A 17,604-nucleotide genomic window follows, 5' to 3' on the forward strand; every position below is an offset into this window, starting at 1 on the left:
GTGGCAGGGGAGGTGGCTTTGCCGTCTCCCCACGGGACACAGGGCTCTCTGCTCCGGGGCACTGCCTCCACACCCTTCTCCCTCCTTCCGCCGCCCTGGGTGTTCATCCTGCTCCCAACTCCTCCTCGCCCGGCCCCCCCGGCCCCCGCCCAGGTTCCCCTTCTTAGACACCTGATCGCAGAGGCGCAGCCACCGTCGCTACCTGGCTCGGCCCTGGCCACAGCTGGGTCCGACTGGGAGCTGGGGAGCTTCCAGAAGCTTCGCACAGGGGCCACCGCTGCAGCCCCCTCCCCGCTACCAAACCCCCCCCCCCCGCTACCAAACCCCCCCCACACACAAACCCAGCACAGCCATTACAAGATTTCTATCACCTTCAAAATGTGCAAGAAAGGAAGGGATTAATGTTACAGATCTTGAAAGTGCATTGCACTGGAACAGAAGAAATACAGAAAATGGAAAACAACAGCTGGGTGAAAAAGAGTGAATTTGGACTAAAGCACTAAAAGTAAGTTACACTAAAATTCTCCTTTCATCTTTCCAGGACAGCGTATTACAACGTCACCAGAGGTACGGGGTACCAAATGTAGGTTTACAGTTAGAAGCAAAAACCACTCGCTGTCTCCTCTCAGAGGGCCCAATGTCAGACACTCTGAAGAAAGGCGTCTGCCGTGGAAGCAGTGTCTCAGTATGGATAGTTTTGCCAAGCAGAAAGATTTTCCCACAGTACACTGTAGCTGTAATTACCAGAAACGGTTTGGCTCGAATCCCTCCTGCCATTCCTTCTGTTTTCATTGTACAATTCAAGCAGATGGGGACAAGGTGTTTTCAACAGACATTTCAGCTAAATCTGTCACCTGCTGGTGACCACCTCCCTCAGAGTCGAAGTCTAGCGACCTCCCTGCTTACTCCTAAAGGCACCTTTCTCTTCTGAGTGTTTGTAAAGGGCTGGAGCCTGAAGTTTTGAGTGAGTACTGTGAGGTTATTCCGTGAAAGACTGCACTAGTCTACCAGGTATATTCCGCTTTACTTTTGTGGGTTTTTGTGAACCTGGAACAAGAGGGAGGTGTTCAGTTCAGGCTGACTTAAAGCATCCAGCCTTCTCTCCTGTTACATATTTTAAAATCTAGCTGTAAGGATTTTTGTTTTGCTTGTTTGTTTTAAATGTACTTTTGGCATTTAGATACTTTGAGTCAGATGAGAAAAATCACAAAATAATAATACTGACTTCTCAGACTGTTTTTATCAGTCATCTGCCCTTTGGGAGCAGGGTTGGTTTTCAGTTGAAACTAAAGACATTAAGGGAAAAAAATTACAGAAAGCAAGAAGTTTTTACCTCCATATTCTGGCCACTTTTATAAAGCTGAGGTACAGCAATTAACACTTCAGCTGGCACATCCTTGTCCAGCACACCAGTAATCAGTTGTGGAAGAGAAGAGAAGAGTAAATTAAAGAAGATGAGATACCACTGATCAACCATCGATGAACCAGAGAACCCACAGTAGAACTGGTACCAGAAGAGAAGGGCCACAAACATCTGAAACAGAACAAGCGATGCTGTAAATATGACAAGATAAGCAGGTTCATCATCCTGTTGTGTTCTGAAACCATGCTGATTCCAGTTCTGCAGAGACTTATCTATGAACGCTAAACACGTGAGCAATCCTTCGAAGGACACCTAGCCTTTAACTTGCTATTCCTGATGCTCAGACCACTTAGCTAGCTGCAAACATCTGGCACAGCTGCAAGTCTTTGTGCTGCTGGAACCTCAGATCTCCGGTGTCAGGGATGAATTCTCACAAAATTAACTTTCAGTTCGAGTGAAACTCTGAGGTGCAATTTAACTAACTAAAAAAAGCTCTCCCAACCATCACTGACCTCTAGGTCTATGAGTACTGATCTCATAACACATTGCTACTGTAAGAATAAGCATTTCCATAATAGTATCCTCTGCTGGCTTGAGATGTTTTGGGAAGCTCTGCTGGTCTACAATAGGTAAATGCAGAGATTTTTTGCAAGACCAACATGAGACTAGCAGTAGCAAGGGAGGTCAAATGGTTAAGGTCTAGCAAAGTTGTCTTAATTTTTCTCTGTGCTTTGAAATTCAGCAAATTAGCAGTGCTGTAAAGATTCCCCAGTCTCCCTTACTCTTTGGCTGTATAAAGAAATCAGCGGCATGCACAGCTGCAGTGGGATTGCTCCCGGAGTTGGGTCGGAATCACCCCAAAAGGGACAAACCACACAACTCATTTCTTCTACGATCTCTACAGCACAGAGAATCCAGAGGTTTTTAGGGATCAGGAGAGGTGCTGATCTCACCTGGTGAGGGGGAATTTGAGGTCTAGAAAAAGGCAGGGAGTATCCTAGGGAAGGAAATAAATTCCCAGGCTTGGTCCTCCTAAAACTGCAATTTTTATTATTCTTTGTAAAGTGAATAACATTAAACGGAAGACAACCAGAAAAACCTTGGTAACTGTCCCTCGAGGGCTTTCCCCATTTTAACCATGAAGAAGGGAAATGACATGACTTCTCTTTTCATTTCCTTGCTTTTTTGTATTCTGTTCTCAAAAGCCTTCAGCCAGCTGGAGTGTGTTAACCCTTCAGCATTTTTAGATATACAGAGGGAATTATAGATCTGTTCTGTCTGAATGCCAAAATGTGGTTGAAATTTAAACAAGGGAGGAAAAAAAAAGCATTGGTCTGCTTAGTCAGTGAAAGCTGCTACAAGGACAGTAAGCCTGTCCTGTGAAGGGGAATTGCCACAGAATGAGGGTCAGTCCTGCTGTATGTAAACGTCTATATGTGTGTGTACATATATGTTGTACACAGATGTTCAGGCCATGCTTGCATACTCTGTTGAAGTGGCTTGTGTATCAGCAGCAACATATGTCTCACTGTTTGTGAGCCCATACTATAAACTAACCTATTAAAAGTGAAATAGTAATATTTTTTTAAGGATCACCTCTCGAAATGTTTCTGTAAATACATTTCAGGAAAAATGCCTTCCTCTCGCCAAAACAAGACCGAGTTACCGGAGCTCACCCTCTTTAGTTGGCTGGGAGATACCAATTCCATTTAAAAGTTGGACAGATTTTGAAATTTATTCCCTTTCTGCACCCAAAACCCAGCAAAACTTCCTGACTCTTTTCTCAAAACTGAATTGCAATAAATATCTGAACGTAGATACTTTTCTCCCACTCATTGGAAATAAACAAAATCCAGCTAATCCTGGACCTAAGAAATTTTACTCTCTAGAGCCTTGCTAAAATTAACGTGTCTTGGAAACAGTTTGGCTCTGGCAAAAAATGGGTAGTTTGATGAAAAAACAGTCAGCTGAAAATTTTCCTATCACCTCTAGTATGGGTCTCAGCAATGCCGTCAAAGAAAGCTGCACAAATAAATGACATTTCAGTAACCAAGCTTAAATCAGATTTTCTTCCCCCTGAAGTTTTATTTCAGATTAAACAAGTGTTTAATTTTAAATATAATGCTCCCTCTTGCTTCTGTGCATTACCCCCCTGAAAGAATCAAAACAAATTTACATAAAAATTGAATTAGATTTAAGTATTTTTTTTTCCCCCAGATGAGACTGTTTTATGAATATGGCCCCAGTCAGAATTTTTCAGTGTATGTCAAAAGTATACGTCAAAAAATGTCCAGTGTGGTCTTGCAGAGGTAATGCGTAAAGGGAAGAAGCAGTGCATGCTTGGGCAGGTAGCATTTTGTTTACATGAAATCCCTTTTCATCAAGCTCAGATATTTCCAGTCATGCTACGGTTTAGTTTGTATTTTACTTATATTTTTATTATCTCCACCAAGCCAGACATCTTCTTGGATAAGTCGTCTGAGTTTCCAAATGGCTTTTGCAGCAATTTGGCGTTTACACTTTGAGTTAGGTAGGTTCTAGTGGAGAATGGAAAATTTCATAATATGAGCAAGAAACCACCTGAGGAAACAGAAAACTTGAAGAACATTTGCAGTGCGGCTATCTCGGTTCTCTGTGGAGAATCATCCAGAATAGTCTCCTTGCAAAAAGGACCAGGTGCTCAGACCTTTCATTTCTGAATCTTCCTTCCTTAAGGGCAGGCACTGTCAGGCATATTCATGCCGATGTGCTGGATACCCCTCTACAGTTTTAGAGTCAGCAGCAACACGTATTGCTCAGAAAGCTCTCAAGGCTGCCAAAGCAGAGCCAACACAAAGAGATTTCTTCAGTCATATTCTAGCCTTGAGGCAGCAGCTTCTGAAAATGTCTTACTAAAAATGGCATGAAAAAATAATACGCGTAATCAAGGGGAGTTGCACCAAAGGAAATGGAAGATTTTACGAGAGCTGAACAAAAATGTAGATGTATAAACAACATCTCTGGCTGCTGATGGCTGGAATGTCTTACGTGTATTACTCCTTCTTTATTTTATTTTAATGTAAAGTGGCTCTGCATGCACTTGGAAGTTCACATTCGACGTTCGCAAGGCGAAGGGTATCCCGGGAACACACAGCACTGGGGGTGGGAGTACAGATGTTCAGCATCGTTCAGGATCAGGCCTTAAAACTCACCCATCTGAACACCGGCGCATACTTCACTGCTGTGCTTCAGCAGGTGGCCCTCCACTCAGTGCAGCATTATTTAAATCCGCTTGCTATTTCTGACTCAGACAGGAGTTCAGACCGCCCAAGTCCCTTCTTCCTTTTGTGTCTGGAAGGGTGCTGGCATGCAGTTTCTGATCAGAACACAGACGGTATTTTAACACGCTTGTGTGAGCACAAAGACTCTTTATTAATTCTTCAGCTCCCTTCGGTATTTCTGTGATGCTCAAAATGTTGTGCAAATTAAGATCTTCTCCTGATGAAACACCTACCTTCAGATTAAGATCAGATGGGGATTAGTCAGGCCAAGAGGAATCTGTATTAAAAAGTTGCTACTGATTAAAAGAATTGAGGATTAGGTTAAATTTGGCAAGCAGTTTTTACAAAGTCGAGAGCTGCTTCTTTTCTGAGACTGAGGATAAAATCCAGCCTCCTGTTCACAGTTCACGTGCGGCCCTCTGGGAACAAAGAGAGGTCTGAAAGCTCTGGCACTCCTCTTTTTCCTGCTTCTTCACCTCCCGTGCTCCTAAGGCGATTTGTAGGTGCTGCAAATGAGCGGATCCGTGTGCCTGCCAGTGGTGCCCAGGCAGCTGATGGAATCCTCGGTTGTCTTGCTAGGCAGTTTTCAATCAGTCACCTTGGGACTCCAAGAGCAACGCCAAGGCCCTGTCCTCGGGCCAAGGAGTCAAGCTGCCGCTGGCTCAGCGCCCAGTACTGGACTGACTCTTGTTCCATACCCCAGGGAGGAAATGCAGACCCGCAGTCTGTTCTTTACTACAGCGTGTTTACTTTCTAATGAGTATTTTTGGTTAGTTGGGAGTAAGATAAATCCAGAAGAAACCTTCCCGATCTCTGCATCCGAGACACAGAGAGGACTCAAATTAGCCCAAGTCACTAGGGAATACGTACAGTGATTCATAAGCAATGACGAGATAGGGTCAGAAAGAGAAAACACACTCAACTGCTACTTTGGACCGCTGCTGGATGGCTTTGGCATTAAAGACTCCTGTGTCTAGCCAGCTGAATTCTGCAAAACTGCTCTATAAAGAAACTTTTCTTAAGCAGCGCTTGTTATTTCTGTTACCTAATTTGCACATTCAGCAGCACACTGTAGCTGTTGTGGAGTGGGCCCTGTGTTTCTGCAAATGGCAGCCAGCCGTCTTTCAACTCTGCAAATTTCTTTGCGGCTTATTTATAACCCATTTGAAGGCTGACCTAATGCTCACTTAGCACAAAATAAACCCTGGAAACATGTGGTGGCATAAAGCTGCCAAGTCAAACACTCACTGCATTTTTGTAGAAGAAATACAGCACCATGTTGGCGAGCCGGGAGTAACACCAGTGGCCATGAACAAGCAAGAGCTTCTCCAAATGCCGGAACCTTGGGATTGCAAAATCGCTTGCCATCACCGCCTTTAATGAAAGAAAAGTTGCAATCGTTACCGTAAAGCATCTCTTTCAACACCGACAGTGAACCTGGTCACCTCCTCAACTCGTACAGCCGATGGGAGTCGTGCCGATGGAGAATGAAATCCATCACAGCGCGTCTGAAACGCAGCTGCTGCCGCCCTGACGCGGAGTACCCGTCCGCAAGCCCAGCAGCTTGGCAGACCGAGCAAGGTGAGCCGGTCCTCACCCGGAGGAGGTGGCAGGCGGTGCTCTAGATGGTGACGAGCAGCAGCAAAAAGCGAGAGGAGGGATGGGAGAGCGGCTGGCAGCTCCAGCTGCCCGAGCATGAAGGCTCAGGGCCCCGCGTATGGACATCTTGGCGGGTGTAACGTCCCTCTGGACAAACTACACGCTACTTACGGGGCAAAACGAATTTTCAGAGAATAAAATAAGAAAAACACAATTAAGGGGGTTGCATCGTGATTACCGGACTTTAAAAGACAAAACAATAAAAATATTGGTTTTAATTACAGTTGCAATCCTGGCTTATAAAGTTTACTTAGCTGTCATGAGACATCAGTATTTTGAGGGATTTGTAAAACTGCATGTTTTCTGAAACTGTCTATGAAAAAAATCGCACCAGATGAGGCTCCTCTGGGACTGTGCAGACTGCCAAATCACACTGACAAAATGAATCACCCACGTTCTCTCTACTTCTGACTAAAATTCAGGGTACTGTCCAGCTAGGGACCTTCTTGTAAATGCCGGCGTTGCCACAGTTGTTTCATGATTTTCCAATCCCTAGAATCACACTAAGATTTCATTTAATATTATTTTACGTTTCATTTTCTATTTTGGTATCAACTTTGCTCCCACAGATCAGCAAAAACATGAGGAAAGATGTAAACCTCCAAAGGACCAACGTCTTCCTCACACTCTGCAAGGTACATTTCAGCCGTCTTTTAAAATGAGAAACATCTTTCCTTTTAATTTTTCTTAATTCTCTTTCTTTCTTGGTAAATCGTCCAAAGGGCTCAGTTTGCCCAAGTAAATGCTCGCAGAAGCTATTAAAATAAACTCTAAAACGGTATCCAAGAGAAGGTGTACTAATGCACTGTAATTTAAGCAGTGGGTGTATATAGGCACTGTGGCATTTTTTAATGTGTTGACACACCCTGGGATTTCTCAGGTACTGAGATACACGTGTCACAACCTCCCTGCACAGATCGGCCCCGTTTGTCTTGCAGACATGCAGCAATCTCGTGGTTTGAGGAGAACAGAACTGTGCTATGTCTGCTTCCTTGTCCTCCCCCCCATCTCAGCCTGGTCCAATGCTAAAACAAACCTATTAGCTTTTTTCATTTGGGCTTCTAACATTGTACTTCGCAACACATTGTAAGAAGTGTTGGGATTTTTTTCTTTTTTTATTCCATTTTGATTACAGCAAGGAAGAGAGTGCTATCCGATTACATTTACATGTTTATTTTGTCTCAAAATAACCCCTCGATTTTCACATTTTTATTTTTTTCACAGGAAGAAGTGATTCATGCTCCACAGGCTTCCACAGAATGTGGAAAGAAAATAAATCATCGAGTACTGCTGTTTTAGACATCGAAATGCTCAACGCCTTCTGAGTACCTGCATGTGTAAGATTCTGACAGTTGTTTATAGTGAAGAGGCCTGCATGGTGCCTTAGAACCTTGCAGAAAAGGAAGGGATCTCTAAGTATTTTCCACTCTGTTGAACTTTCATTTAGGAAAAAAAAAACAGGTAGCTTAATGGGTTAATGAGCAAATAGTTTTCAGATCTGAATATGCCACAAAAGCCAGGGCATTTGAGGACTGGTTATTGTGAAGTGTATGAGCTCAACCGAAAGTGGCACAATGGGGAGAGGAGTATTAAAAAAAAAAAAATGCTACGAGCATTGCGTGTTTGCATTAGGAAAAAAAATTATCTGAGTTAATACACAGATGACAGGAGCTGATAAGATCATAGCGATGGTAAGACCCAGGCTGTTTGGGGCAGACTTTTTTGAATTGATAGGCTTGGAGGGGACCCCACAAAAGCAGTTTGCTCTGGGCTCTCTGGAGCCCGGGCTGCCTGCAGAGTGATAGAGCAGAAGTTACACAAAGCTCTTAGAGCCTGGTGAAGGCCGTGGAAAAACAAATGCACTTGGTAACAGCTTCATTCAGGCCTTCCTCTTCTCCTGCCTCCTCTGGCCATCAAAGTCAGACTCAGACTTTACAAACCCGGCTGAGATGCCACATGCACAATGAATATCTGAATATTTTTGTGGTAGCTTCTTTCCAGTCTAATTACAGTCGCTGACGTGTTTGAAGGAGCATTTTTAATAGACTGCAGGCCTGAGATCTGCCTGTTTGGAGAGCGCTGCTGGACATCCGTTTGCCCTGGAGATTACTCTGACTGAACCCACCGGATGATTACAAGAATGAGAACAAGTGTAATGGCTCTGCTGGGTCAGGCTGAAGCCCATCTTCCCTAGCAACCAGCCCCCTTCAGCAGCCAGGAGAGGATGCCTTTGGAAGAGTATATGAATAAAGAAGAAAAACATCTACTGACTTTCTTCCAGATTAATGTCCTAGCTTCTGGTGATCTGCACGTCAGAAAATGCACAAAGCTGACGTCCAAGTTCACAGCTCAGTTAAAGTTTTGTTTCATAAATTTGTGTGTTGACCCAAAGAAATTACAGCATTCACGAAATCCCACGGAATAAAATTCTACAGCCAACTTGCGTACTGTGTGAAGGAGGGGAGGCCCTTCTTCCCTTTTGAGCAAAACATCCAGACAGTGTGGCAAAAAACGCAATGCGGGCGAGAGACCCACTCGCGGGTAACTAAGTTAAGGAGCATGCTCATCTGCTCAGGTCCTCGGGATGGAGACGCTTCCCATCTTCTCTGAAGGGCTCTGACGTACACTCAGCTACTCTATTTTCCCACGCAATCCATCTGCACCCAGCCCAAATAGGGGGGTGGGTTGTGGCAATGAGGTATCTTCCCCAGTCCCTGCGTCCTACTGCCACGGCTGGTGCTAACGCCGAGCTGCACGAGCAGCGGAGGCAGCAGAGGCAACAGGTACTACAGCAGGTAACACACCCCATGCACACACATCCTCTCTTTTGGGCTTGGGAAGCCCCTCTTCTAACAGGGGTACATACAGCAACCACAGGCTGGACACGTCCAAAAGACTACAGGGCAAGTCCCCTTATCTTGCCGTTCCCCGTGGCAGGAAATGGGAAGAAAACCAACACGTGGAATAGCGTGTAGGAAGCAGTAGTTCTGCAAAGGGCTGCAATTTTCTCTTTCTTCACTCTTCTGCTGTCTGCACAGGCTGAGTGAGCAAGATGTGCGGGTGGCTGGGCTGAGGGTCACCACCGCACCGTGCAAATAAGCTGCATCAGCTGGATGGGCTTGAGCAGCTACTCCACAGAAGTATACCCAAGGGGAGAGGAGAATAAAAGCCACCATAAGGTGAACCGCTATTTCCTAAATATTTCATAGCTGAGCTTTTTTCCTCCTTTAAACCAGCATTTAAGAAATTAATTCTTAAAGCATATTGCTTAGAGGGATCTGATAAATTGAATTTTCTGAGAAGGTGGTATGCTTAAACCCACCACAGATCTCAGAAGAAACATAATCTCGAGCTCAAGCTGAAAGCACCCCTACGACGTGCGGCTGGCACTCCTGAGCACAGCGTGCCCCTTCGCCCTTGTTGTGCTGGCTACCCAAAGGCACCTTGGTCAAGCTGATATACGGGACGTGCCTATCTCACCCTTTCAGGGGAGTGCTTTCCAGTGAAAGAGCAACATTACCTGCATGCCTTCTTGACCAGAGATCCCCACACCAACATCCGCCACTTGGATCATGCTGACATCATTAGCCCCATCACCTAAAGATGACAAGAGACAGTTTTGTTGTCTACTAGTAGACCAGGCACAGTTAGCAGCAGCAAAGCAAAGGAAAACCAGTTGTTACTGAGTGTTGGCTGAGTGCAGTAAGGGAGATGTGTAGAGTGCTGGGAGATGTGGGGGAGAAAAGGATCCATCTTTGGAATATAAGGTTCAAAGCTTGGCAAAGCTGTCAAGACATTCTGATCTTTGTAGACTTTTTTTTTTTTTTTTTTTTTTAATCATGGAAAAGTCAAAATAAAACAAATCCTTCTCTTTTTAGTAAGACCTAAAGTTCAAGTATCTGACCTGAACTGCACAAATACTAGAACACTGGAAGGCTGAGAATATGCTTCCTAATGCTTCTGCTTCCTGATTAACTGTCTGCCTGCAATCAGGTATGACTAAGGATGAAATGTGCAAGGAGGCCAAAAGCCAATGGGAATGTCTACACAGTAAAAAATACAATTAAGTTTAAAAAGTCAGTGAATTCTTGATTTGGGCTGACCGGTCCGAGGTCTCTCATACACCCATCACAAGCAGATTTAGCTGCAGTGGCTGCACAGTCACCACCCCTTGCTTTGCCCCCAGGCGTACCACAAGTGATAGGTGCCACAGAGAGGACACCAGGATGGGACACGTATCCACTTCCTAACCTCTTACATGTACAGCCGGTGTTCTAGTGGAAACTCAAACTGTGTTAGCTGATGGCAAGACACCTGGTTTTAAACTTCAGTGGCCGGGGCGTACAGTCACGTCCCCCCCCGGTCGCCCTGCTGCTGGCACATATGGGTGGTACCTGCTCACCTGACATCTTTGTGTGACACAACCCCAGGTTAGCTCCTTTTGGCTAAAAGGAAGGACGTATCCAGCTAGGCTTTTAAGCCAGAGCAGGAGCTTGAGTTCAACTCACGGGCTCGGGATGCTCAGAAAGAGTGAACACACGAGCTTCCCAGTCTCCACTAGTGCTTTTAAGCATTCTGGATAATTCACGTTAACCAGCCAGATGTTTTTGACAACAGATGCAAACGATTACGTCCCCAGTCAGTCAGCCAAAGATATAAACTCAGTATGAGGAAGGCACGTTTGAGCTAGATATAATATAGTGAGCGCAAGGGTTATTACAGTCAGCACACAGTTGGTGATGCAGATGTCACAGGAGTCTGGCAATTACTGTATGCACTCCGGGTAGAAGCTTCTCGTGGGTAGAACCCGTGTGTGTTGCTTCTACGATTAACCGAGGCAGGTAGATGAAAGCTAGTGTGTTTGTGCTGCAGTCCTACCTTCTCATGCAACGCGAGCCTAAACTTGAGACAGGAAAAGCAGGGCCGTTTGACTCTTCTTATGTAACAATCATGCAAACGCGGAAGACGCTGCCAGATTTAAAACAGGGCAACTGACAAAATCTCCCCCCTCTCCGACTGAGAGATTAGCTGGGACGATGCCAGTTTTAAATCCATTCTCTACACTGACAGGGCCAACTCACATCCGATGACGTGCGGCCGACTTCTGACGGGCAGCACAGGACCTCGAGTTTAAACGTGACGGGATGCAACGGCACGGAACACAGTGCTGTTCTGTGCAACACAGTGACTTCAAAACGGTGCTCTGCACAGCACCAGCTAACCCAGTTCTTCACAGCTGTGTCCGGACACGCCAAAACCTCACAGCACACCTGGGCCCTGATTACCTCCCTTCTGTAGGAAGAAATCCCAACTACTACTCCCGAGTTCTATCTTGGTTTTGAATAAATATGTTCGAGTTGTCCGACGCATTTTCAGACAAATCTGAAAGGCTATTTGAGTTCTGAGGCAGCTGGAAGGATCCTACGGCAAGTCAAAACCCCCAAATTCTCAAGGCACAGTATACACCAAGGCAGACTAGTTTAAAGTGAGATATTTACCTATTGCCAGTGTCATTGCTTTGAGTTTGTCTCTGACCAGTTTCACTACCATGCTCTTTTGGAGTGGGGTAGAGCGACAACACAGTACTGAACGGCACCGCTTGGCTAGCGCGAGAAATTTATCTTCTAGTGTAGGTTCCAGGGCATAAGCTAGAGTCCTTCCGTCGATCACCAGGCCCAAGCTGGAAAGCACGGGGGAAGAGGGTGGATAGAGAGGGGTGAAGCCAACAGTCATGTTTCCAGTAGCTTCATCTATTGTGTAGTTGGAGAATTTAGACTCCACGCACTGCAGACACTGCTCCAGCAAGACAGCACACGTCTCCTGAAAAAAAATTCAAAATAAATATGCTTGAGAGAAAAGCACGTGTATTCAGACGTTTGTATTTGCTGTAGATCTAGGCATAAGCAATAGGGGTTATGCGTTATATCTGCTTCACCGTTAAAGTTTTAATTTCTAATAATCGTCTTTTCTATTCACGCTAAACACATTTAATTCTTGCAGAAGATACGACACCAATGAGAACTCGAAAGGCTTAAAATCTAATTCCTCTTTAACATGCGGTATTGTATGCTAAACTAATTTCTTTTAGCTCCTTCTCAGAGTAACAGTGCTGGGAAATAATATAATCAGTATCACCACCAAGTTAAGCGCTGTGATGATACACCACGTATACGCCTCCAACTCAGATCAAAGAGACAGGCGTTGTTAGGGGCCCGTGGAAGGTTAGCTAAGCTGAATTCTCTCTCCTAGCCATACTCAACTAAAAGATCTTATTGACAATATATGAACATTTACAATGAAAGGCTATTGGTCTAATAGCAAACTATGACAAAAAAGAAAGATCATGGAAAATCAATTTACCAGTTCAGCTGATACACTCAAGAACGGAAAATGCTGTTATCTTTTCTTCCTTTTCGAAAGAAATTGGAGCTGGATACTGCTGGCCTACCTCTCCTCTGCTGTTCTGAAGTCCAACTTTATCACCCCATTAAAGGACTACAGCACTACCAGTCTGGTTCCTTGTATGTTAGACCGTATCAGTAAACTCTTTGTGACTGTCTGCTTGCAACAAGTTGAGCACAGGACAGATCAGCAATTCAGAAGAATTAGAGAAGGTCTGTTAGGAAGCAAGCCATTACTGTAGATGTGGTTTTCTGACTCTCAGTGTTAGCATCGAAATTTAAGTATTGCTTCTACCTCCAGAGAAAAAGCCACCTGAGAAAACACGAATGACTGAGTTATCTAAATACTACATTTCACTGGTGTAAAATAAAACAGAAATTGTTGATAGGTAATCGATTGGGTTTTTTCCTCAACACATGTTTAATAACAGGTTGCTTCTGGAGACCCATCAGTGCCAACAAACAAAACTAGGGATGTTTTGAGAATGCATAGCAAAGCCAGGCATTTCTGCTGCTATGGCATATTTTCATTCATGGTGGAGCCCATGACACACAGTTACACGGCTTCAGTAAGTTTATGATAAATGACACTATGACTTAGAAGCATGATTGATTGGAAAGTATTCAAAGACAGGTCCTACCTGAAAATTACGGATGAAGCAGGAAAAGAAGAAAAAAAAAAAAAAAAAAAAAAAAGGAGGGAAAGGAAAAAAAGAAGCCATCAAACTTTCAATTGTGCAAGTTGAAAATACAGTAAAGCTAGTTCATAAGTAAACGTGTGTATTGGATCCGCTTACTGGTGATTCAGCATTCAAAGTGATGATTTCTTCATCGTGATCTAGTAGCTTGCAGGCATATGCAATATTAACAGCTGTTTCTTGCTTGTCTCCAGTAAGAACCCAAATCTGCAACCCAGCTTTGCGCAAGTTTGCAATGGTTTCTGGAACACCGTCTTGTAAACGGTCTTCAATGCCAGTTGCACCTAAGCAAATAGAAAAAGCAAAAAAATTCCACATTAAATGAACACTTAGGGTTCACCTGAAATTGGAAGCTTGGATTTTTAAAAAAAACCCGGAGCCATTTTTATTGGGAAATAGCTAAATTACCAATGGTTGCAAGATCTGGGCAGCTTTTTTGGGTATCAAGAAAGAGGAGCGGAAAGTAGCTGGGGTAAACATCTGCATCAACAGTCAGCAACAAATTCAGAATTCAAAACTTCAAAAGCAGTCTCACGCCACTTCTAGCCTCAGAGGCTTAAGAGGCTGATATATCTTTGCTTATTGTCTCTCTGCTCTGTATCTTCACCATTTCTTCTGAATGTTGCTAGAGAAGATATTGTTGCTTCTAGGAGGCGGCTTCAGTCTTAAGGGTCTTAACTGCCTTTCCTCAACTAGAAAAGTCTGGGTCACTGGAGATTTCTCCCTTTGAAGGGGAATGACAGCAGGCCTGCAGCTTGGCAACACCACATGAGGCTGCAGACATAAACCTTTTCCTGCCTTGTTGCTGTTTTTTTGCTCTTGCAGAAAGACACTGGCTGCCAAATGAGATACAGCAGAGAATAAATCATAAATCCGTTGGCCATGATGTGAAAGTAAAATGTGGCTTTTTCATGTGTTCAGTGTATCTCTCTACCTGTTTTTAAGACACTGAATATCTTTCCTATGCTTTCATAAATCAGTTGACACAGACAAGATTTTCAAATCCTGTAGCAAAACCCACTCAGGACCAAGTTCAGTGTCACCAGTGACACATCAGTGCTCCACTGAGTTTCAGTAGGGCCTCAGCGTGAGGAAATGCAAGCCCTTACTACGAGAGAATGAGGAGACAACAGACATGCAAGTTACCTGGCACAACAGGAAAAGCAAAGTCGACTTTCCTCAGTTATTTATTATTCCTATGGTTGTTCCTTGAAAAAAGCATTTTAGCAATAGAGCCCACCTGAAGTCTGAGCACCAGTCATGTGGGTGGAAGCACATTCTTAGGGCTGTGCTGGGAAAGCCGTTGTTATCCCAACAGTGTACAAAGGAAAAGATATTCCTACTGCAGACTCACTTTTTTATTCCTGCAACCTCATCATAACTGATCGTTGTAAGATACAAACCACAGTGTAAAGTTCTTGTGGAATGACTGAGTGGGTAGTTTACTAGAAATAAGTGGCTAGAGGTCAGTTATTTGTCTGACAGTTCAATTTCACTTTTGTTTTGTTTGGTTTGGTTTGGTTGGTTTTTGTTTATTTTTTTTTTTTTTTTTCCCCCCAGGGTGCATCCAGAGCCAACAGGCAGAACCATGGTGGGATCTTCCTGATTAATGTGGTCTGAATTAGTCACCCCGTGCTCCCCGTTAAGTCAGAGGAGAGAAAGACACTTCAAGGGTGTGATTCATCGAATCCTGAAGTGGGTATCTAAAAAAGAGCAAATGACCTGCACTTCCTTTTTCTGTCTCCACTGGCTACATGGGGAGCCTTAGAGATCTGTTCCAGATACATGAGAAGCTGGGCGAGGTGGATCTTGTGCCCCAGAGACAGGCATGCTGTCGGTTGGTGACGGCTGTTATCCCCAGCGGTGTTATGGCTGCCCCAGTTTCCTTGCTGGAAAAAGCAGTTGGATGGGTGGAGTGGTAGTGAAGATACACACATTTTAGGATCTCAGTGCTCTCAACGTCCCAACTCAGCAGAGGAAGAGAACGGCTCAGTTCTCGAAATGCATTTTACATACAGTGATTTTTAACTGCATCAGTACGAAGTATATATGACACTGTGTCAAATTCCTCCCTGGTATTACTCCACTCGTTTCACCAGTGCTAAAATGATGGCAGAAGCAAAGAAACCAGGGTATGTCTGCTCTGTTAATTATAGCCCATTCCTTTGTGGTGCTGCGCATGACAGCCATGCCAAGGTCCAAAAGAAGCCAATTTCTCTACTGTCAGAAACCATTTAAGGGAAAGAACGGATTTCATAGCCAAGCTTTCAGAATTTTTAACACATTTTAATTTCATGTCCAGCTCTCATTCCATTACCTAGCAGATGCAGATTCTTCTCTATCCGCAGTGCTGACTGAAACAGAAGTTCTTCACGATTTTCAATAGAGGATTCTGCTTGTAAATGACTTTTTAACCAACAGGCATACTCTTCCTTGCTAAGAACCTATTAAAAAGAGTATGTGAGGGCACAGTCAGTGAGATGCAAAGGCATTCAGACTTTACCGAATAAAATGAAAAAGAAGTTATGAATCAAGAACAATGAATTGATAAATGCCTTCAGTAATCTTCGTCAAGACTCTCCTTAAAAGCAAACGAAGCGTCTGCATTTACTTACTCTTTTTGCAATACAGAGGGTCCGCAGCCCATCCACAGCATACAGGTTAAGGTAATTCTGGGTTTTGGTTTGGATTTTTTTTTGATGTTTGCCCCGAGGGTCATCTAGATAAGAATAAAAAAAGAAATTAGTGATTGAAAAATAACAGCAGCTGAATGGCCCCAGAGAACAAAAACTTGTCTGCGGCACTCACTGTACTGGTACTTTATAACTGATACTTTTGAAGAGCTGCTGATGTCTCCTGGGGAGCTCAAATGAAACATTCAATATAGAAAAAAATATCTTGTCTTTTTTCTTCTATCTTTTCTGTCTTCTCTCTTCAAAAGTCATTGTGAATGTATGTTAGAAAAACCTTATTTTTCTTATTCCTTGAGTATTTGTTTGTCCTGAATACGAAATCAGGATATTCTTCACAGCAAACAATAATGTCAGACAGAAGTATGATGCCAAATACAGCACTTAGCAATTGCTTCTCCACATCTCATCGTGTGCAGGGAAACGACACTTAAAAACAGAACGTAGTTTTCAACCAGGGTCAATCCCTCGAAAGAACCAGAACCAGTGCTCTGGTTTGTACACCTGCGTGCAGGAAGGTGCTTGTGTTACTGCTGCATTGGCACCACCCGTTGGCCTGAGTCAGTGCACGAAGTTCTGAGTATGACTGTGATTTCATTTAGAAGAGAATTTACACTTGTTCAGACCTCACAGCTAGCTTCTACCTTGAATGCAGCAGCAAAACTTCCACTTAGCTTTACTCTTCACTTGAAGTCATGTGTAAGAATTCAAAATCAGGAGAGAGCATCTGTTCCTTTTCTCTCTTTAGCTGGGATTGGTTCAACGTGTTCACACTGTGATCAAAAAAGAGTAACGAATATGATGGCAACATGTTTTGTTCCTTTTCATTACCTGAAACCATGTCTTCAAAAGTTACAAACAGGTGATTTGCCTATTTTTATCATCTAGGATCAAGACAGGTTCACGTACAATGTACTGCAGCAGCAATCTTAAATAATATGAATCGCAGGGTTAGTAAGTACTAAAGTAAATGTACAGTCTGAGAAGTTTTTAGTTTGGAGCCACTGAGTGGGAATGACTGGCACCTTATGACAGGTTTTCCTATTCCCTGATGTCATATAATATTTTTTCCTCAAGTCTACATGTTACTTTGGGGTGTAGAATCATTTCGGGATTATAATTCCGTATTCGGAGCTGTTCCTCAGTGCAACACTTGTGTTAGTGGTCCTTGCACAGCAACCAGCCACGGAGTCAGGTGAATGCCCCTCACCCCCAGAAGTTCGGAGTGCCTGCAGAGACCCACTGCGTATGATCTCAGTTCACTGTTAGATGTGCTCACCTCTCTCAGCTGACCATGCCGAATCCTACAGGCACTAGACCCTTACACTCAGCCCTGACTGAATACAGGTATCTAAAATAGATGACACAATATCTTACTGTTGATACTTTCCAGTTCCCATTTTCCCCGCGGGCATTCATACCCAGTTTGATCTTGCCGTGTGTGACCAGGCATATACACCTCTGTCTGTCTGTCTACAGACTTACACAGCACCCAGCACTTTCATATTTATACAGCAGCACAGGGTCTCACTG

At 43.9% G+C, this 17,604-nt stretch overlaps 1 protein-coding gene across 1 annotated transcript in view; it reads right to left on the reverse strand.

Annotated features, from left to right (window-relative positions):
- Positions 1–17,604, reverse strand: part of ATP10A (ATPase phospholipid transporting 10A (putative)) — a 122,615-nt gene that overhangs the window by 5,050 nt on the left and 99,961 nt on the right. The window contains exons 11-17 of the mRNA XM_032982462.2: positions 15,997–16,100; positions 15,699–15,825; positions 13,481–13,665; positions 11,781–12,102; positions 9,803–9,879; positions 5,872–5,997; positions 1,334–1,534 (exon numbers count right to left, since the gene is read on the reverse strand). Of these exons, the coding sequence (XP_032838353.2) occupies positions 1,334–1,534; positions 5,872–5,997; positions 9,803–9,879; positions 11,781–12,102; positions 13,481–13,665; positions 15,699–15,825; positions 15,997–16,100 (1,142 nt within the window). The remainder of the gene's footprint in view (positions 1–1,333; positions 1,535–5,871; positions 5,998–9,802; positions 9,880–11,780; positions 12,103–13,480; positions 13,666–15,698; positions 15,826–15,996; positions 16,101–17,604) is intronic.

Source organism: Tyto alba, unplaced genomic scaffold (genome assembly GCF_018691265.1).
Source record: "Tyto alba isolate M040663 unplaced genomic scaffold, T.alba_DEE_v4.0 Super-Scaffold_14, whole genome shotgun sequence".
Lineage (NCBI taxonomy): Eukaryota > Metazoa > Chordata > Aves > Strigiformes > Tytonidae > Tyto > Tyto alba.